The sequence below is a fragment of the Pristis pectinata genome, chromosome 43 (assembly GCF_009764475.1).
Source record: "Pristis pectinata isolate sPriPec2 chromosome 43, sPriPec2.1.pri, whole genome shotgun sequence".
Taxonomy (NCBI): Eukaryota; Metazoa; Chordata; class Chondrichthyes; order Rhinopristiformes; family Pristidae; genus Pristis; species Pristis pectinata.
The window spans coordinates 3,529,094-3,550,392 of NC_067446.1; the positions used below are offsets into that span (position 1 = coordinate 3,529,094).

General features: G+C 57.8%; 2 protein-coding genes across 2 annotated transcripts; one reads left to right on the forward strand and one right to left on the reverse strand.

Moving 5' to 3' along the window:
• Window positions 1-3,802: 3,802 nt before the first annotated feature.
• ndnl2 (necdin-like 2) lies at window positions 3,803-12,250 on the forward strand. Its single transcript, XM_052009132.1, has 8 exons — window positions 3,803-3,867; window positions 4,538-4,617; window positions 5,446-5,540; window positions 6,372-6,451; window positions 7,090-7,132; window positions 9,898-9,960; window positions 11,165-11,279; window positions 11,826-12,250. The coding sequence occupies exons 1-8, from the start codon at window positions 3,834-3,836 to the stop codon at window positions 11,907-11,909; spliced, it is 594 nt and encodes a 197-aa protein (XP_051865092.1). The 5' UTR covers window positions 3,803-3,833; the 3' UTR covers window positions 11,910-12,250.
• A 4,466-nt stretch (window positions 12,251-16,716) lies between these two features.
• Window positions 16,717-20,977, reverse strand: LOC127566564 (calcium/calmodulin-dependent protein kinase type II subunit beta-like). Its single transcript, XM_052008980.1, has 3 exons — window positions 20,969-20,977; window positions 20,697-20,883; window positions 16,717-20,657 (listed from the first exon to the last, which is right to left on the reverse strand). Exons 1-3 carry the CDS (start codon window positions 20,975-20,977, stop codon window positions 19,594-19,596), a joined length of 1,260 nt encoding a protein of 419 aa, XP_051864940.1. The 3' UTR covers window positions 16,717-19,593.
• Between the last annotated feature and the right edge of the window lie 322 nt (window positions 20,978-21,299).

Sequence of the window (21,299 nt, forward strand, 5' to 3'; positions counted from 1 at the left end):
GGAACACAATACTCCAAGTGTGGTCTGACCAGTTCTATAGAGCTGCAACATCACCTCGCGGCTCTTGAACTCAATCCCCTGACTAATGAAGGCCCACAGTCCATGTGCCTTCTTAACAACCCTATCGACCCGTGTGGCAACCTTGAGGGATCTATGGACGTGGACCCCAAGATCTCTCTGTTCCTCCACACTGCTAAGAATCCTGCCATTAACCTTGTATTCTGCCTTCAAATTTGATCTCCCGAAGTGAATCACTTCACACTTATCCGGGTTGAACTCCATCTGCCACTTCTCAGCCCAGCTCTGCATCCTATCAATATACAGTTACAGAGTACAGGCAGACAATAAGGTGCAAGTTCCACGACGAGGTAGATTGTGAGGTCAAGAGTCTATCTTATCGTACTAGGGGACCGTTCAATAGTCTTATAACAGCGGGATAGAAGCTGTCCTTGAATAGAAGCCGTCCTTGAGCCTGGTGGTACGTGCTTTCAGGCTTTCGTATCTCCTGCCCGATGGGAGGAGGGAGAAGAGAGAATGTCCGGCGTGGGTAGGGTCTTTGATCATGCCGATTGCTTTCCCGAGGCAGCAAGAGGTACAGACAATCCACGGAGGAGAGGCTGGTTTCCGTGATGCGCTGGACTGTGTCTGCAACACTCAGCGTTTTCTTGTGGTCCGGGGCAGAGCAGTTGCCGTACCAAGCCGGGATGCATCCGGATAGGATGCTTTCTGTGGGGCATCGGTAAAAATCGGTGAGGGTCGACGGGGGACGTGCCGAATTTCTTTAGCCTCCTGAGGAAGTAGAAGCACCGGTGAGCTTTCTTCGCCATGGCGTCTACGTGGTTGGACCAGGACAGGCTGTTGGTGATGTTCACTCCCGGGAACTTGAAGCTCTCAACCCTCTCGACCTCAGCACCGTTGATGTAGACAGGTGCATGTACACCGCCCCCTTTCCTGAAGTCAGTGACCAGCTCTTTTGCTTCGCTGACATCGAGGGAGAGGTCGTTGCCGTGACCCCCACGTCCCTCGGCTCTGTCTCTTTCCCGTACCCCGACTCGTCACCGCCTGAAATCCATACGCCTTCTTAACAACCCTATCGGCCTGCGCGGCAACCTTGAGGGATCTGTGGACGTGGACCCCAAGATCCCTCTGTTCCTCCGCACTGCTAAGTGAGGGTGGGTGGGAGCTGGGGTGGGTGTGGGAGGAACTGGTTGGACCAGGAGGGGAAGAGAAAGCAGGGTGAGGGGAGGGAGCAGGGGACCTGAGGTTGGAAAATTCAACGCCGTCGACTCCCATAGCGGTTGGCACAGCAATCACTCCGCCCGGGACCGCAAGAAACCGCAGAGAGTCGCGGACACAGCCCAGCGCGTCACGGAAACCAGCCTCCCCTCCGCGGACTCCCGTCGACACTTCCCGCTGCCTTGGGAAAGCAGCCGGCATAATCAGAGACCCCCATCCACCCTGGGCATTCTCTCTTCTCCTCCCCCCCCATCAGGCAGAAGATACAAAAGCCTGAAAGCACGTCCCACCAGGCTCAAGGACAGCTTCTACCCCGCTGTTATAAGACTATCGAACGATAAGACGGACTCTTGACCTCACGATCTACCTCGTCGTGGCCCTTGCACCTTATTGTCTGCCTGCACTGCACTTTCTCTGTAGCTGTGACACTTTATTCTGCATTCTGTTATTGCGTTTCCCTTGTACTCCCTCGATGCACTGATGGGATGAAATGATCTGTACGGACAGCATGCAAAACAAAATTTTTCACTGTACCTCGGTACATGTCACAATAATGAACCAATTTACCTGTGCCCTCTAGTTCTCTGGGTGAAAAAGTTGCCCCTCAGGTCCCCTATTAAATCTCTTTCCCCTCTCGCCTTAAACCTGTGCCCTCGAGTTCTTGATTCCCCAACCCTGGGGGGGGATATGATTGCGCATACACCCTGTCGATGCCCCTCGTGGTTTTACACACCTGTATCAGGTCACCCCTATGCTCCAAGGATAGACTCTTGACCTCATGATATGATGGACTCTTGACCTCACAACCTACCTCGTCGTGGCCCTTGCACCTTATTGTCTGCCTGCACTGCACTTTCTCTGCAGCTGTGACACTTTATTCTGCATTCTGTTTTTGTTTTACCTCAATGCACTGTGTAATAAATTGACCTGTACGTTCCGTATGCAAGACAAATTTTTCACTGGACCTTAGTGCAAGTGACAACAACAAACCGATTTACCCCGGCGGGATACGAGGTGTTACTTCTGTAATTTGCGAACCCTCTCTCCCTCACCCCAGGGTAGATCAGGAGGAGGCTGAGTACAAGGAGGAAGGGGCGGGGGGGTGGGGGTTGCGGCGTATGAGTGAGAAGACAGATTCGGAGGATCTCAGAAGTAAAGGACTCTGAGCACAGTTTGGCAGGAGAGGATTTTAATTACAAAGACAAACACGGGGGAAAAGGGTAGCGGGAATAACACGCACATACACGTGCACGGGCGCACATACACGCACACGGGCGCACATACACGTGCATGGGTTATAGCGAGTGGGGGAAAATCACAACAAGAGTAAGATGCACACACAACGAACTGGGTACAGGCAATCAAGGAAAAACAATACGATACCCGCCACCCCTTGACTCAGTACAGGCACGGCTCTTGGCTACCAGGGACACTAACTAAGACGCTCCCAACCCTTTAACAGTGCACACCTCACCAACGATCGCTCCGGCGCCGTTCCGCGGTGCTCAGCCTGGAGTGAAGCAGGGTGGTCCCCTGAAGCAGACAAAGAGAGAGAGAGCCGACCACACGTGGCGCCCTTTATACTGCTGGAGGGCTGGCAGGGGGGGGGGTTGCAGCTCAGGTCATTTACAAAAGGCCGATGGTCAGGTTGCACTGATGGGTGGGGCAGGGTGGGGCAGGGTGGGGCAGGGCGGGGCCAAACCTTGATTGGCAGTGGTGTGTCTTCCGACCAGGTAGGGGGCAATGCTGGGGGGGGGGGGGGGTCAGTGTTGGGAGTGGGGAGGGGATCTTCAGCCGGACACTGCGGATGGAAGTGCAGGTGCTCGGCGAAGTGGTCCCCGCAGCCTGCATCCCGCCAACGTGGGGGTGGGGGGGGTGGGGGAGAGGTCGGAGGAGGTGCGTGGGTGACCCAGGGAAGCCCCCCCTTCCTCCCCACCCCCACCCCGACTCTGATGGGGCGTCGGCTGGGTCAATCACGCAGCTCTGCTCCCTCGAGAGGGCCACGTGAGCGGGGCAGGGTGCACAGCTCGCTCGGCAAGTCGTGGCGTCAGCTGTCGGTTATGGAGCCGCAGAGTCATCCCCATCCGCCCATGTGTGGCCCCCCACCCCTCTAAACCCTTCCCCATCCACAGACCTGTCCGAGCCTTGTAACTGTAACCCTCTCCACCAACTTCCTCTGGCAGCTCATTCCACACACCCTCTGTGTGATGCACCCCCCTTCAAATCTCTCCCCTCTCCCCTTAAACCTGTGCCCCCTAGTCTGAGACGTCCCTGACCCTGGGGGGTGCAGGTGGTGGAGGACGACTGTGTATTAATTAGGCATCGTTGGATTAGTTATAGTTCAGTACAACATTGTGGGCCGAAGGGTCTCTCTTGCGTTCTGTGTCACCAGCCGGGGCAGTTCACGGGAGGTTAAGTGTCTGTACAACTGGTCTCCTGATGCCAGCCTACCGCACCGCACCACCCCACCCCCGGGAACCGGCTTGGAGACCCCCAACCCAGGAGCAGGTGGGATTGCTGGGGAGCTGATGGGAGCCATTAACAGTTTCGGGTTTTGGTGCCTGCAGGTGTGCGAGGTGGTTCAATACATACTGATCATGGAACAGAGGAAGGTGCCAGTCAAACGGAAAGGTGGGTACGAGCACCGTCCCGTCACACACTCCCAGGGTCAGACCCTCTGCACCGTCCCGTCACACACTCCCGGGGCCAGACCCTCCGCACCGTCCCGTCACACACTCCCGGGGTCAGACTCTCCTCACCATCCCGTCACACACTCCCGGGGTCAGACTCTCCTCACCGTCCCGTCACACACTCCCGGCGTCGGACCCCCCCCCCCCCGGGGTCAGACTCTCCTCACCGTCCCGTCACACACTCCCGGCATCGGACCCCCCTGCACCGTCCCGTCACACACTCCCGGGGTCGGACTACCCCCCGCACCGTCCCGTCACACACTCCCGGGGTCGGACTACCCCCGCACCGTCCCGTCACACACTCCCGGGGTCAGACCCCCCCCCACCGCACCGTCCCGTCACACACTCCTGGGGTCGGACTACCCCCCGCACCGTCCCGTCACACACTCCCGGGGTCAGACCCCCCCCCCGCACCGTCCCGTCACACACTCCCGGGGTCGGACTACCCCCCGCACCGTCCCGTCACACACTCCCGGGGTCGGACTACCACACCACTCACTGCTTTTATTCCCCTGAGGGTGAGCAAATCCCCGGTAAACCCTCGTGTTGTGTCGGCGGCTGGCGCTGAGAGCTGTGTTGTGACAACTCCGAGTGTTTCGGGCCTTTTGCAGACATCATCAAGAACGTGCTGAAGGAGTACAGGTCCCGCTACTGTGAGATCATGAAGAGAGCTGGGCGCGTTTTTAGCCAGGTCAGTGTCTGCACTTCCCGCAGAGCTCCCCGCTCCCCGGTCCATCGGCAGGTTAGGGGAGGTGTGGCAGGGCTGGACGTGGGGAGTGAGGAGGGGAGGGCAGGACAGCCAGAGGGAAGCAGAGAGTGTGCGACGGTGAGAGAGGGTGTGAGGGAGGGAGAGGGAGGTGAGGGTGGGGGGGAGGCTGGACGAGCTGCAGGACGAAGGTGAGGAGGGACATGGTGAGGGGCTGAGGGAGTGGGGGTGAGGCACTGACACTGCGAGGGCCAGGGGAACGTCCGCCTGGGATTGCAGTACTGCTGTCTCTGGGCTCTCTCTGTCTCTGTCTCTCCCCCTCCCTCCCTCTCCCTCCCCCCCCACACCCCCCCTCACCCCCTCTCTCCCCCCCCCTCTCTGACTGACAGGATCTCCGTGGGATGGTGTTCAGTGAATCCTGTACAGGGGATGGTTAACTGCTGACACTGGTCACTGGTGTCACCGACGGCTGTCCGTGCTCTCACTGTGGGACTACTGGCATTGGTGTGCTGCCGGGTGGGTTTACATACACTCTCTGAATCTCTCTCCATCTCCCTCCCCAACCTCCCCCACCCCTCCCGTCCTCCCTCTCCCATCCCCCATCCACTTCCCGAACCCCTCTTTCCCTCCCTCCCCCTCCCCCTCCCTCCCTCCCCCTTCCTCCCCCACCCCTCCCGTCCTCCCTCTCCCATCCCCCATCCACTTCCCGAACCCCTCTTTCCCTCCCTCCCCCTCCCCCTCCCTCCCTCCCCCTTCCTCCCCCTCCCTTCCCCTCCCTCTCCCCCCTTTCTCTCTCCCCCCACCCCGCCACAGGTATTTGGGATGGAGTTAGTGGAGATCGACACTAAGACCCACGCCTACATCCTCATAAACAAGCTGGAGCGAGTGCAGGGTGACTGCATGAACTGGTGAGGCCCTCCCACCCCCTCCCCACCCACTCCTCGCCTCTCCGTGGCTCTCCCCGGCCCTTTCCTGCCTCTCCCTGGTCCTCTCAGCCTCGGCCGCTCCAGAGAAAACAACCCCAGTTTGTCCAATGTCTCCTTGTAGCTCATGCTCTCTAATCCAGGCAGCGTCCTGGTGAACCTCTCCTGCACCCTCTCCAAAGCCCCCGCACCCTTCCTGTAACGGGGGCGACCAGAACTGGTGGGTGAGGGGTAGAATCTTGGTTGGGGGGGTTGATGGAAGTATGGGGAGGGGGCAAGTGTGAGGTATTGGTGTTGGTTTATTATTGTCACTTGTACTGAGGTCCAGTGAAAAACTTGTCTTGCAAACTGATCGTGCAGGTCAATTCATTACACAGTGCAGTTACATTGAGTTAGTACAGAGTCCATTAAGGTAGTACAGGTAAAAACAGTAACAGTACAAAGTGTCACAGCTACAGAGAAAGTGCAGTGCAATAAGGTGCAAGGTCACAACAAGGTAGATCGTGAGGTCAGAGTCTATCTCATCGAATAAGGGAACCATTCAATAGTCTTACCACAGTGGGGTAGAAGCTGTCCTTGAGCCTGGTGGTACGTGCCCTCAGGCTCCTGTATCTTCTACCCGATGGGAGAGGAGAGAAGAGAGAATGACCCGGGTGGGTGGGGTCTTTGATTATGCTGACTGCTTCACCAAGGCAGTGGGAAGTGTGGACTCCCTCCCCGCCCCACACCCTATTCCATCCCCAGCCGTTCCCCTTCTGTGATTGGCTGCCACAGTCCACCCCAACGCACCAATCGGACCTCCTCTCTCTGTTTCAGGGGAGACGCCACGCCGAAGATGGGGCTGCTGTTGGTCATCCTCTCCGTCATCTTCATGAAGGGCAACTCGGTGAAGGACTGTAAGGAGCCGGCGAGGGCTGGGGTGGGTGGCAGGGGTTGGGGAGGGGGATTGTCCGCTGACTCCATCACAAGCCCACCGGTTCCGCCCCGCCCCCCCCCCCCCACCCCGTTCCACCAACTACTCCTGACCCCGCTTATTGGGGGCCGTTGACTCTCAGTGACGGATCGGGGAGAGGGGTGGTGGAGGAGGCACTCGGGTGCGGTGCTGAGGGAAGCGCCGCGTGGCGGGAGGGGCGGCGAGGGAGCGGAGTGCTCTGGGACGGGCGGCGAGGGAGGGGAGTGCTCTGGGACGGGCGGCGAGGGAGGGGAGTGCTCTGGGACGGGCGGCGAGGGAGGGGAGTGCTCTGGGAGGGGCGGCGAGGGAGGGCAGTGCTCTGGGAGGGGTGGCCAGGGAGGAGAGCGGTCTGGGAGGGGCGGTGAGGGAGGGAGTTCCTCAACACCTTCTGTGGGTAACTGGGGATGGGCAATTAAATGCCGGTCACCCTGCAAATATAATTTATATATTAACGGGCATATCTTCGTGGAGCAGTGTTTAATGCTAGTATGTCTCTCCTCTGCCATCCCATTTTCCCCTCTACTTCCCCCCACCTCCTCTCTCCCCTCGTTCACCCACACTCTCCTCCCTCACCACCTCCAGCTCTCCTGTGGCATACGCTGAAAAAGTTACGGGTGGATCCCAGGTAACGTGTTGCCGATACTTCCTTACGGGTCTTTACTCCGGCGGTCCCAGTGTCCAAACTCAAAGAGTCGAGTTTACCATCGGACGCACAAGTCCGTATGTGCACGGGTGCAGTGAAAAACTTGCAGAGCATCACAGGCGCAGAGCATCAGAGACACAACACTCACAAGAAAACCATAGATTATGCACAATTTTTACAAGAAAGAACACAATTAGAAATTGGTAAATTGGTTTATTGTCACATGTACCGAGATACAGTGAAAACCCTTCCTTTAAATGCCGTCCGTACAGGTCATTTCACTACATTAGTACATCAGTAAGATTTCTTATCACATGTACATCGAAACACACAGTGAAATGCATCTTTTTTGCGTAGAGTCTTCTGGGGGCAGCCCGCAAGTGTCGCCACACTTCCGTTGCCAACGTAGCACCCCCACAACTTCCTAACCCGTACGTCTTTGGAATGTGGGAGGAAACCGGAGCACCCGGAGGAAACCCATGCAGACACGGGGAGAACGTACAAACTCCTTACAGACAGCGGCGGGAATTGAACCCGGGTCACTGGCGCTGTAATAGCGTCGTGCTAACCGTGCCTGCCCCCTTGCCGAGGTAGTGAAGTGAAGTCCCATTGCAGGCCAGAGCGGTCCCAGTGTTGCTGTACTGAGGCAGTGATTAGGGTTGTGCCGGTCGGTTCAAGAACCGAATGGTTGAAGGGAAGTCGCTGTTCCTGAACCTGGTGGTGTGGGGACTCCAGGCTTCTGTACCTCCTGCCCGACGGGAGCTGTGAAAAGACGGCACGGCCCGGATGGTGGGTGGATCTTTGACGACGGACATTGCCTCCTTGAGGCAGTGCCTCCGGTAGAGACTCCCGACGGTGGGGAGGGATGTGCCCCTGATGTATTGGGGCTGAGTCCATTACTCTCTGCGGCTTCCTGCGCGTTCGAATTGCCGTCCCAGACCGCGACGCAACCGGTCAGGACACTTCTGTAGAAGTTTGTCAGCGTGTTGGGTGATGAGCCAAACTTCCTGAGGAAGTTAAGACGCTGGCTGTGCCTTCCTTGTGATTGCGTCGATGTGCTGGGCCCGGGACAGGTCACTCAACTTAGAAAACTCTCACCCCATCCCCACCAACATCTGATGTGCAGACTGCAACAAGGGGTCTGCAGTCAGGCCAGACCTTCCCCTTTATAGAATGAGGTGACCCAGGAAAGCAACTGCCTCCCAGCTCCAGGGAGACCCGGGTTCAATCCTGACCTCTGCCGCTGTGTGCGTGTGTGTGTGAGTGTCTGTGTGTGTGTGTGTGTGTGTGTGTGCTTTTATGTTTATCTGTGTTTGTGTGTGTGTCTGTATGTGTGTATCTGTGTTTGAGCGTGTGTCTGTGTTTATCTGTTTGTGTCTATCTGTGTGAGTATCTGTGTGTGTGTGTCTGTGTCTGTCTGTGTGTGTGTATGTCTGTGTGTGCGTGTCTGTACGTGTGTGTGTGTGTGTGTGGAGTCCGCACGCTCTCCCTTTGACCCCCGTGGGTTTCCTCCGGGTGCTCTGGTTCCCCCCCATGTCCCAACGGGCATGCGGGGTCAGTGGGTTAATCTGCCCCTGGTGTGTGTGGGTGAGGGGTAAATCTCGGGGGAGTTTATGGGAATGTGGGGGGGAACGAGATGGGATCAGAGTTAATGGGTGTTGAGTACCAACAGGGATTCAATGGTTTCTGTCCACCCATCCCTAGCCTGGGAGCAGGTAACCACACTCTACCCCCTGCAGTTAAAAAATAACTAATTAAAAATAACTGAAAGATAATGTACGCCTTTATTAGTTCGAGACCTTGTGTTCAAGAGTCTGGAAGTTACGTTGCAGCTTTATAAAACTCTGATTAGGCCACATCGGGCGTATCGCTCTCAGTTCTGGTCGCCCCCGTTACAGGAAGGATGTGGGGGCTTCGGAGAGGGTGCGGGAGAGGTTCACCAGGATGCTGCCTGGATTAGAGGGCATGAGCGACAAGGAGAGGTCGGGTTGCTTTCTCTGGAGCGGTGGAGGCAGAGGGGAGAGGTTTATAAAATTATGAGAGGCACAGATAGACAGCCGGTATCTTTATCATTTCCCCCCCCACCCCAGGGGTCAAGAGGTCTAATACCAGAGGGCATGCATTTAAGGTGAGAGGGGGGAAAGTTCAAAGGAGATGTGAGGGGCAAGTTTTTTTACACAGAGAGCGGTGGGTGGCTGGAATGCGCTGCCGGGGTGGGGGTGGAGGCAGATACGATGGAGGGGTTTAAGAGGCTCTCAGGTGGTTGTGCAGGGAACGGGGGGAGACGGACCGTGTGCAGGCAGAAGGGATTAGGTGTCGTTAGCTCAATTAGTTCGGCACAACATTGTGGGCCGAAGGGCCTGTTCCTGTGCTGTTCTATGTTCTATAACTGCATTCCGGGTTTACCCACACCTCTGGGGCTGCCACAGTTCGAGAGGGGAGCTCCCCAACCTTCTCGGGGGGCAATTCAGGACAGGGAAGGGAATGCTGACTCAGTCTTTGTAGCTCATGTCCTTTGAATTCATACATAAAAACATTAGTAACCAGATGGCTGCAAACTTGACGTAAAGCTAGAAAATAGAGCGATCTTGGGGTCCAAGTCCACAGCTCTCTGAAAGTAGACCCGCAATTAGATAGGGCGGTGAAGAAGGCGTACGGCGCGCCTGCCTTCATCGGCCGGGGCGTTGAGTGCAACAGTTCACATGACAACAAGCTCGACATTCAGACTTTCTCTCTTTCCCCCTCAGTGAGAGACATGAGGAATTTGGGGATGTGAAGAAGCTGATTACTGAGGAATTTGTCAAACAGAAGTGAGTTTTAGCAGCCTCGCTCTGCGTTGGGAGTGTGTGACGGGACAGTGCGGAGGGAGCTTCACCCTGTGTCTGACCCCGGGAGTGTGTGACGGGACGGTGCGGAGGGAGCTTCCCCCTGTGTCTGACCCCGGGAGTGTGTGACAGGACGGTGCGGAGGGAGCCTCACCCTGTGTCTGACCCCGGGAGTGTGTGACGGGACGGTGCGGAGGGAGCTTCACCCTGTGTCTGACCCCGGGAGTGTGTGATGGGACGGTGCGGAGGGAGCCTCACTCTGTGTCTGACCCCGGGAGTGTGTGACGGGACGGTATGGAGGGAGCTTCACCCTGTGTCTGACCCCGGGAGTGTGTGACAGGACGGTGTGGAGGGAGCTTCACCCTGTGTGTGACGGGACGGTGCGGAGGGAGCTTCACCCTGTGTGTGACGGGACGGTGTGGAGGGAGCTTCACCCTGTGTGTGACGGGATGGTGCGGAGGGAGCTTCACCCTGTGTCTGACCCCGGGAGTGTGTGACGGGACGGTGCGGAGGGAGCTTCACCCTGTGTCTGACCCCGGGAGTGTGACGGGACGGTGTGGAGGGAGCCTCACCCTGTGTCTGACCCCGGGAGTGTGTGACGGGACGGTGTGGAGGGAGCCTCACCCTGTGTCTGACCCCGTGAGTGTGTGACGGGACGGTGCGGAGGGAGCCTCACCCTGTGTCTGACCCCGGGAGTGTGTGACGGGACGGTGCGGAGGGAGCTTCACCCTGTGTCTGACCCCGGGAGTGTGTGATGGGACGGTGTGGAGGGAGCTTCACCCTGTGTGTGATGGGACGGTGCGGAGGGAGCTTCACCCTGTGTGTGACGGGACGGTGTGGAGGGAGCTTCACCCTGTGTGTGACGGAATGGTGCGGAGGGAGCTTCACCCTGTGCCTGACCCCAGGAGTGTGTGAAGGGACGGTGCGGAGGGAGCTTCACCCTGTGTCTGACCCCGGGAGTGTGTGACGGGACGGTGCGGAGGGAGCTTCACCCTGTGTCTGACCCCGGGAGTGTATGACGGGACGGTGCGGAGAGAGCCTCACCCTGTGTCTGACCCCGGGAGTGTGTGACGGGACGGTGCGGGGGGAGCCTCACCCTGTGTCTGACCCCGGGAGTGTGTGACGGGACGGTGCGGAGAGATCTGGGAGGTTCCTGTCTCACCCTTTCCGCTCTCTCGCCCCTCCCCAGGTACCTGGACTACAGCCGGGTTCCCCACACGGACCCCGTGGAGTTCGAGTTCCGATGGGGGCCTCGAGCAGCCCGGGAAACCTCGAAAATGAAGGTGCTGGATTTTGTGGCCAAGGTGAGGGGGAGGGAGGGAGTGGAGGGGGAGGGAGGGAGGGAGCGGAGGTGGAGAGTGGGAGGGGGGAGGGAGTGGAGGGGGAGAGTGGGAGGGGCAGAGGGGGAGTGAGGGAGGGGAGAATGTGGGAGGGAGAGGAGGAGGGAGGGGTCGCCGAGGGAGCAGAGGATGAGGGAAGGAGGAGATAGGGAGGATGAGGGAGAGGGTAGATGTGGAGGGGCGTGAGGAGGGAGGGGAGGGGGAGATGGAGCTGGAGGTGAGGGAGCTGGGAAACAAGGGCAGGGGTGGTGAAGGGGGGGCTGATGAGGGGGGCCAGTGAGGGTTGCGAGCAAAATAGAGCGGGGGGGGGTGAGGGAGGAAGGAACGGGGGCGGCGGAGGGGGAGGGGGGCAGGCGGGAGTAGAGAACCAACGTGGGAGCTCTCACGAGGGGAGTAGGTGGGAGGGGGCAGTTCGGAGAGCTCTTGCCGAGGGGGGCTAGCCCAGGCCTGGATGGGCTGAAGGTCCTACAACTGCCCCCACGACCTCCCTCTCCCTGCTTCTGCTTTCAGATGCATGGCGAGCAGGACCCCAAGACCTGGGTGGCCCAGTATAAGGAAGCCCAGCTGGAAGCCGCCGCCTCCCAGCAGACGTGAGGGTCCCCCCCGGAGAAGGGAGAGAGGCAACCGCAGTCCGCCAGTGGATCTCCGCCGAACCTGCGCTTCAACCCACTCCACCCCACCCACGTCCTGTCCTCCCTTTCCCACCCTGCCCGCCATTAATTCCCCATCGACCCCATGAGAGCAGTGAACCCTTTTGCCTTCTGTCCGAATTGCAAAGGGTCTTCGACCCGCCAAGAAAGAGGTCGCTCCTGTGGTCCATCGACTGAGGATTCCCGGCGCCAGGACTGAACCAGCGGTGAGAGATCTTCTCGACTTGTGTCGTGGTCCTTTTATCCGGCACGTTTAAAATAAAAATCCTCTCTTTCTCTTTCTAACTGGGCTCGAATACCTCGATCCAATCTCTTCCCAGGTTTCATTGACCGGAGCAGAGTCCAATATTGAAGATTAAAAATCTTCTCTCTCTCAACATCATAGAGCAGCAGGGGCCCCAGGGAGTGTTGCGGAACAGAGGGACCCAGGGGCACAGGTACACGGTTCCCTAAAAGTGGCGTCGCAGGTAGACAGGGCGGTGAAGAAGGCGTTCGGCACGCTGGCCTTCATCGGTCAGGGCACTGAGTACAGGAGTCGGGAAGTGATGTTGCAGTTGTACAGGACGTCGGTGAGGCCGCACTTGGAGTATTGTGTTCAGTTTTGGTTGCTCTGCTGTAGGAAAGATACCTTTACGCTGGAAAGGGCGCAGAGGGAGATTTATGAGGGTGTTGACGGGACTGAGTTATGGAGAGAGGTTGAGCAGGTTGGGACTATATTCCTTGGAGCGTAGGGGTGATTTTATAGAGATGTATAAAACCACGAGGGGCATCGATAGGGTGAATGCGCACAGTCTTTCCCCCCAGAGTTGGGGAATCAAGAACTAGAGGGCACAGGTTTAAGGTGAGAGGGGGAAGAGATTTAATAGGAACCTGAGGGGCAACTTTTTCACCCAGAGGGTGGTCTGTACATGGAACGAGCTGCCAGAGGGAGTGGGTGAGGCAGGTACATGAACGACACTTGGACAGGTCCGTGGATGGGAAAGGTTTAGAGGGATACAGGCCAAACGCGGGCAAATGGGACCAGCTTAGATGGGAATCTCGGTCAGCACGGACCAGTTGGGCCAAAGGGCCTGTTGCCATGCTGTATAACTCACTGAAGGCCAACGTACAAGGGCAGCAAGCCATTTGGAGGGAAAATTGTGCCCTGTCAGGGTTCGTACAGAGGTTAGGGAGCCTTTTTCCAATTGTACAAAGCCCTGCCGAGACCGCGCTGGGAGTATCCTGGACAGATCTGGTCTCCCGTCCTGAGAAAGGTTGGACGGAGGGAGTTGCAATAAAGATCTCCCAGACCTCGGTTCCAGACCGGAAACCCCAAATTGTATTCCTTGGAGCGTAGAAGAATGATGGGGGGGATTTGATAGAGGTTTACAAAATTATGAGGGGTATGGACAGAGTAACTGTGAGTAGGCTTTTTCCACCTAGATTAGGAGAGATAAGAGGACATGGCTTTAGGGTAAAAGGGGAAAGGTTTAGGGGGAACTTCTTCACTCAGAGAGTGGTGGGAGTGTGGAACGAGCTGCCATCTGACGTGGTAAATGCGGGCTGAAGTTTTAAGAATACATTGGACAGATACATGGACGGGAGAGGTCTGGAGGGTTATGGACTGGGTGCAGGTCAATGGGACAAACGGAATAAAGTTTTGGCACAGACTAGAAGGGCCGAATGGCCTGTTTTCTGTGCTGTAGTGTTCTCTGGTTCTAAATAGAAACAGAAAATGCTGGAAACACTCAGCAGGTCAGGCAGCGTCCGTGGAGGGAGAAACAGTTCACGTCTCAGTCCGGCTTGAAACATTAAACTGTTTCTCTTTCCAGTCGCTGGAGAGTTCTGGGTCTCCAAGTCTCAGAATAAAGGGGTTGGTCCTTCAAGACAGAAATGAGATATTTTCTCACGCCAAGGGTGGGGGAATCGTTGAAAATGGGCTTGTGCACTCAGGGCTGTACAGAGGGATCTTGGGGTCCAAGTCCACAGCTCCCTGAAAGCGGCCGCACAGGTCGACAGGTCGGTAAAGAAGGCGTACGGCGCGCTCGCCTTTATTGGTCGAGGCACTGAGTCCAAGAGTCGGGAAGTCACGTTGCAGCTTTATAAAACTCTGGTCAGGCCGCATCTGGAGTATCACGTTCAGTTCTGGTCGCCCCCGTTACAGGAAGGGTGCGGGAGAGGTTCAACAGGATGCTGCATGAGCTACAAGGAGAGGGTGGACAGACTTGGGTTGTTTTCTCCGGAGCGTCGGAGGCTGAGGGGAGACCCGATAGAGGTTTATAAAATTATGAGGCAAAGACTCTGAGAGTGGGTATCTTTTACCCCCTCAGGGTCGAAATGTCTAATACCAGAGGGCAGGCATTTAAGGTGAGAGCGGGTAAGTTCAAAGGAGATGTGCAGGGCAAGTTTTTTTTAACACAGAGAGCGGTGGGTGCCTGGAATGTGCTGCCAGGGGTGGGAGTGGAGGCAGATACGATAGAGGGGTTTAAGAGGCTTGTAGACAGGCCTGTGGATGTGCAGGGAATGGAGGGATGTGGACGTGGTGTAGTTAGGCATTTAGCTACTAGTTTAATTAATTTGACAGAACAACATGGGTCAGGGGGCCTGTTCCTGTGGTGCTCTTGTGTTCTAAGTAAATCCTTTCGGACTTCGACCTTCGAGAAATCACATCAATGTAGAGCTTTCACAGGGAACGGCGGGGCCCCCCGGGGGAGCGTTGCAGAACAGGGACCCAGGGGTCCAGGTACGCGGTCCCCTGAAAGTGGCAGTGCAGGGCGGCAGGACTGGATGACTGCAAAGCAACCGGCTCTCAGCCATACCAAGGTTGGAGAGAGCGTGCAGAGGGAGGAGAGTTGGGGGGGGCCCTCGACGAGGGGCTCCAAGGGAAGGCAGGAGGTTGGTGAGGGAGAGAAGAGTCCAAGGCAGCAGAAGATGGGGTCAGTATCGCACCGAACGCAGTGTTCCTGAGATTGCGCATGACCCTCTGTAGTTCAGCTCCCTTCTACTGCCGTCACCATGGTGGGGAATGGTATCTTCAACCCCAGGTTGCTGTCTTCGAAGTGCTGCTTCCTGCCCCCACCTCCAACATCACCTTGTGAGTGAGTCTCGGTGCGTTTAACCCCGCCTCACTCCCCCCCGTCCCCGAACTCAGCTCCGAACGTCCGCACCTCCTCCCGCCTTGGGATCGTGTCCCCAATGCGTTCAGGCACCTCCGTCCACATTTGCAACGGGAACTTCCTATGTAAACGTCACGGTGCAGTTGCACTCTGCTGCCAGAAGCGGCGCTGCCGCGCCCATGTGGTGATTTCACAGGAAGCGCCCATTCGGGGCCCCCACTGGGTCCCGTAGAACAACCCCGGCACCTCCCACCGGAATCGACCCCTCGCCCAAACACTCGGGGGGCAACTCAGGATTGCTTGACATACAGAGGGATCTCGGGGTGCAAGTCCACAGCTCCCTGAAAGTGGCCGCACAGGTCGACAGGGCGGTGAAGAAGGCGTGTGGCGCGCTCGCCTTTATTGGTCGAGGCACTGAGTCCAAGAGTCGGGAAGTCACGTTGCAGCTTTATAAAACTCTGGTGAGGCCGCACTTGGAGTATTGCACTCAGTTCTGGTCGCCCCCCCGTTACAGGAAGGGTGCGGGGGCTTTGGAGAGGGTGCGGGAGAGGTTCACCAGGACGCTGCCTGGATTAGAGAGCGTGAGCTACAAGGAGAAGTGGGACAGACTTGGGTTGTTTTTCCAGAGCGGCGGAGGCTGAGGGGAGACCTGATAGAGGTTTATACAATTATGAGACTTAGACTAGACAGAATCATTTTCCCCCGGGGTGGGTCTAATACCAGAGGGTGTGCATTTAAGGCAAGAGGGGGGAAGCTTAAAGGAGGTGTGCAGGGCAGGTTTTCTTACACAGAGAGCGGTGGGTGCCTGGAATGCGCTGCCAGGGGTGGGGGTGGAGGCAGAAACGCTAGAGGGGTTTAAGAGGCTCTGAGGCACGTAGATGGATGTGCAGGGAATGTGGACTGTGTGCGGGCAGAAGGGATTCAGTTTAATTCGGTTAGGCGGGGGGGGGCTTATATATAGAATAACAGACCCCTGGGAGTGGGTTACAGGCTGGGGTCTGATCCAGGGGTTCGGGGGGGGGGCTTATATATAGAATAACAGACCCCTGGGAGTGGGTTACAGGCTGGGGTCTGATCCAGGGGTTCAGGGGGTTTATATATAGAATAACAGATCCCCAGGAGTGGGTTACAGGCTGGGGTCTGATCCAGGGGTTCGGGGGGTTTATATATAGAATAACAGATCCCCGGGAGTGGGCTACAGGCTGGGATCTGATCCAGGGGTTCGGGGGCTTTATATATAGAATAACAGATCCCCGGGAGTGGGTTACAGGCTGGGGTCTGATCCAGGGGTTCGGGGGGTTTATATATAGAATAACAGGTCCCCGGGAGTGGGTTACAGGCTGGGATCTGATCCAGGGGTTCGGGGGGGGGGGGTTTATATATAGAATAACAGGTCCCCGGGAGTGGGTTACAGGCTGGGATCTGATCCAGGGGTTTGGCGGGGGGGGGGGGGGGGGGGGGTGGAGGTTATGACAAACAGCCAGAGAACAGTCAGTCGAGACACGGGAGACTGCAGACACTGGAATCTGGAGCGTCAGACAATCTGCCGGAGGAACTCAGCGGGTCGGACAGCGTCCGTAGGGAGCAAAAAGAACTGTCACCGTCTCGGGTTGAGATCCTGCCTCGGGCGCTGAGCAACGAAAAAAATCAGGCCAGTTTGAACGGTTACATGTTGCGCAGACTTTTACCAACTTTAATAGAGCTCCATATAAGATAACTATTACTGACTTTGTTCTGTACACAAACATTAAATCGGCTTTAGGTAACAACACACACGTTTACAGTACTGTTTGAACAGGGGTTGCAAGAAGTTCGACAGGAGGTTCACGATTGGAATAATTATTTTGGTTTGTACACAGATCTCCCCCTCCCCTTCCCTCCCCCAACACTTCTCTCTGAGAATCGTCACGGCCGTCCCACACCACTAACGGCACACAGGATGATCCAAACACAGAGGGAGCTGCCTCCCATCGTAACTGCGGACTCTTGTCTGCAGTTGGCAAAGGGGATGGGGTGGGGGGGGGCGGCAGAGTGCTGGGGTGACGCTATTGTGGGAACTTATTGTCAACCCCACCCAACCACGTCCCACCCAACCCACTCCCCACCCCATTTCGGTGCATCGTTCGGACACACCCGGACCCTTTTTATTTCCTCTTCCGACGCTGCGGGAAATTTCCCCGCCGTTGTCGGTAGAAGCTGCCGCAGTCCCAGATTTCCCCGCCGTTGTCGGTAGAAGCTGCCGCAGTCCCAATCGGGAGAACGGACCGCGAACGGACTCTCGGGTCTCCCGCCGGCGAGAATCCGGGCTGCCCGAGGTGAGGCCCATCTGTCCCCTCGACTGCCTTCGAGTGGGCCAGGTCGATTTGTGGTGGGAGGGAGGGGAAATGGTTGAGAAGGGGGCGCGGGGAAGGAAGCACCCCTCGTCGGATTAAATCCGTTGCATCTCTGTGTGCCTTATTTGCCCACACTGAGGGTCGTCGGGGGCTTTCTTCTCAGTGGGTGTCGGGACGCCCGCATCTGTTGGGGGTTTGGGACGGTTCGGGGAGGGGCAGTACAATATCCACGCATGGTGCAGGGAACAGCCACAGTACACGGACAGACACAGAGCCGAGCTCACAGGTTGACAAGCGCCGCTACTAATATTTACAGTCAAGGAGCTGGAACTGGAGTGCCTGGGTCTTCCTGGACACCGACAGGTGGGCCGCTTGTTGGGGGGGGGGGAGGTATGGGACGGGTTAACCCCCTCCCCCATCCACCTAAACATCTTCCCCTTCCCTCCCTCCCTCACCACCAACCCCACACCCTTCAGGGTGGCTTGGACCTGGCTACAGAGCCCAGGGGGGTGCCGGCAAGAGGGGGAGGGTGAGGATTCACGGGGTGCGGCGGTGTGTGGGGGTGGCGGGGGGGGGGGTGAGGGTTGAGGTCGACTGACGAGGTTAATCACCGGGTGGGGGGGGGGTGGTTTGGGAAGAGGAGTGAGGGTTCCGTCAAGCCGGGTTGTGGGATGGGTCGGAGTTTTGTTGGGGTGAGTGCGTTCTGTTGGGATGAGTGGGGTGGGGGGTGGGTCCATCATCTTGGATTGGACTCAGCTGGGTGGGGCTGGGTTTTATTCCTTTGGACTGTGTTCTGCTGGTTTGGGTTGTATTGGACTGGGTTCTGCTGGGATGGGTTACATTGGACTGGGTTCTGCTGGGTTGGGTTACATTGGACTGGGTTCTGCTGGGTTGGGTTATATTGGACTGGGTTCTGCTTGGTTGGGTTATATTGGACCAGGTTCTGCTGGGTTGGGTTACATTGGACCGGGTTCTGCTAGGTTGGGTTATATTGGACTGGGTTCTGCTTGGTTGGGTTACATTGGACCAGGTTCTGCTGGGTTGGGTTACATTGGACCAGGTTCTGCTAGGTTGGGTTATATTGGACTGGGTTCTGCTGGGTTGGGTTATATTGGACTGGGTTCTGCTGGGTTGGGGAATACTGGACTGGGTTCTGCCGGATGGGTTATATTGGACTGGGTTCTGCTGGGTTGGGGAATATTGGACTCAATTCTGTTGAGATGTGTTCTGTCACCTTGTACTGGAATCTGTTGGGATATGTTACCTTGGACTGGGTTCATTGGGGTTGGGTTGGATTCTGTTGGACTGGGTTGGGTTGGGTTGGTTTGGACTGGGTCAGACTGAGTTGGGTTGGGTTTGACCAGGCCAGACTGTGTTGGGTTGGACTGGGTCAGACTGAGTTGAGTTGGGTTGGGTTGGGTTGGACCAGGCCAGACTGTGTTGGGTTGGGTTGGACCGGGTCAGACTGAGTTGGGTTGGGTTGGACTGGGTCAGACTGAGTTGGGTTGGGTTGGACTGGGTCAGACTGTGTTGGGTTGGGTTGGACCGGGCCAGACCGTGTTGGGTTGGACCAGGCCAGACCGTGTTGGGTTGGACTGGGTCAGACTGAGTTGAGTTGGGTTGGGTTGGACCAGGCCAGACTGTGTTGGGTTGGACTGAGTTGGGTTGGGTTGGACTGGGTCAGACTGAGTTGGGTTGGTTTGGACTGGGTCAGACTGAGTTGGGTTGGTTTGGACTGGGTCAGACTGAGTTGGGTTGGTTTGGACTGGGTCAGACTGAGTTGGGTTGGGTTGGACTGGGCCAGTGTGTTGGGTTGGACTGGACTGGGTCAGACCGGGTTGGACTGGGCCAGACCGGGTTGGGTTCCATTTCCCTAGCCTGGCCTCTGTTGGGATGGACCAGGATCCTATCCCCGAGACCGGCCCCGCTGGTCCATGTTGGACGGTGGGCTGGCACAATGTTGGGAAGGAGGGCCATCGGGTGTTGGGGGGTAGATATTGGTCGGGACCTCTTGGGCTTCGGGAGGGCGGTGACGGGAGATGCACAGGACGGAGGGGACTCGAGGAGACGTCGGGGTGTGGAGCAGGAGTCGGCGGGCCACAGAGGGGGGCGCGGGGCAGAGGTTGCGGCAGGGAGGCCAGTCCCTGACCGACGGGCGCTCCAGTTCCAGACAACAGTGCAGGGTTCAAGAGGGGACGAGTTAGTGCAAAGTTACCACTCCAACAGGGTTCAAAGACGCCACGATATAAGACGGTGTAGGTACGGTTACATCACCGCGATACGGGGGCTTCTCAGCAGCTGGGAACCGGCGCCCTGTCCCCAATGGAGGGATGGGACCCCCAAATCTATTGATCCTGCCCGGAGTCAACCGGACTGGGAGGTTTGGGATGGGTGTGGGAGGTGGAGCGGACGTGGACGGAGGGAGTTCCTCGCCGCCTCTATTTCTCCTCCTTGCCCCACCCAATAAGGGGGGTACGGTGGGGGTTTGCAGGGGGGTGGGGGTGGAGCCGTTGGCGGGGGAGTTGGGCGCCATTCCGGACTCCCCCCGCCCCCTCTTCCCGGGTTCCCAGCTCCTGCGAGCTCCGTGCCAAACGCGCGGACCAATCACGACACGCGGAACCGATGGGGGTGGTTGGGGGGTGGTGGGTGGGGGGTTGCCACAATCCCCCTCCCCACACAGGATCCGGCAAACCCGCGGGACGCTCGAGGAGGGGACCTCGGGGGCGGGGGGTTCTCTGGGCGGGCAAGTTTGGGAGGTAGCCCTGCTTCCATCGTCGGGGCCTCCCCTTGTGGGTGACCGAGCAACCGGTGCCTTGGAGGCACTCCTGTTGTCACCATGGGCACTGGTCTCCAGGCAACCGTGGCCTCTTGTTGCTAGGGCACCGGTCTCCAGGCAGCCATGGCCTCTTGTTGCTAGGGCACTGGTCTCCAGGCAGCCATGGCCTCTTGTTGCTAGGGCACCGGTCTCCAGGCAGCCATGGCCTCTTGTTGCTAGGGCACTGGTCTCCAGGCAGCCATGGCCTCTTGTTGCTAGGGCACCGGTCTCCAGGCAGCCATGGCCTCTTGTTGCTAGGGCACTGGTCTCCAGGCAGCCATGGCCTCTTGTTGCTAGGGCACCGGTCTCCAGGCAGCCATGGCCTCTTGTTGCTAGGGCACTGGTCTCCAGGCAGCCATGGCTTCTCTCACCATGGGCACTGGTCTCCAGGCAGCCATGGCCTCTTGTTGCTAGGGCACTGGTCTCCAGGCAGCCATGGCCTCTTGTTGCTAGGGCACTGGTCTCCAGGCAGCCATGGCTTCTCTCACCATGGGCACTGGTCTCCAGGCAGCCATGGCCTCTTGTTGCTAGGGCACCGGTCTCCAGGCAACCATGGCTTCTCTCACCATGGGCACTGGTCTCCAGGCAGCCATGGCCTCTATTACCATGGGTATTGGTCTCTAGGCAACCGTGCCTTTTGTTGCTAGGGCACTGGTCTCCAGGCAGCCATGGCCTCTATTTCCATGGGCACTGGTCTCCAGGCAACCATGGCCTCTTGGTGCTAGGGCACTGGTTTCCAGGCAACCATGGCTTCTCTCACCATGGGCATTGGTCTCTAGGCAACCATGCCTGTTGTTGCTAGGGCACCGGTCCCTGGCAACCATACCTCTATCGCCATAGGTACCGGTCTCGAGGCAACCAAGGCTCTTGTGCCCATTGAGGTCGGACAATAATTCCCAGGTGTCCTCCGGACAGGAGGGAAGGGAACTGCCGGGAGCGACGGGAACGTTTCCCTCGGAGTCTGCCTCGGACTCGGCTGGTCGACCGACGGGAGCACCGGCAGCCCTGTGCCAGCCGCCAGCCAGAGCGGGCAACCCCCGAGGCCTGCGGCCAATGGAAGGGGACCGTCCCACCGCCGCAGCCCCTTCCCC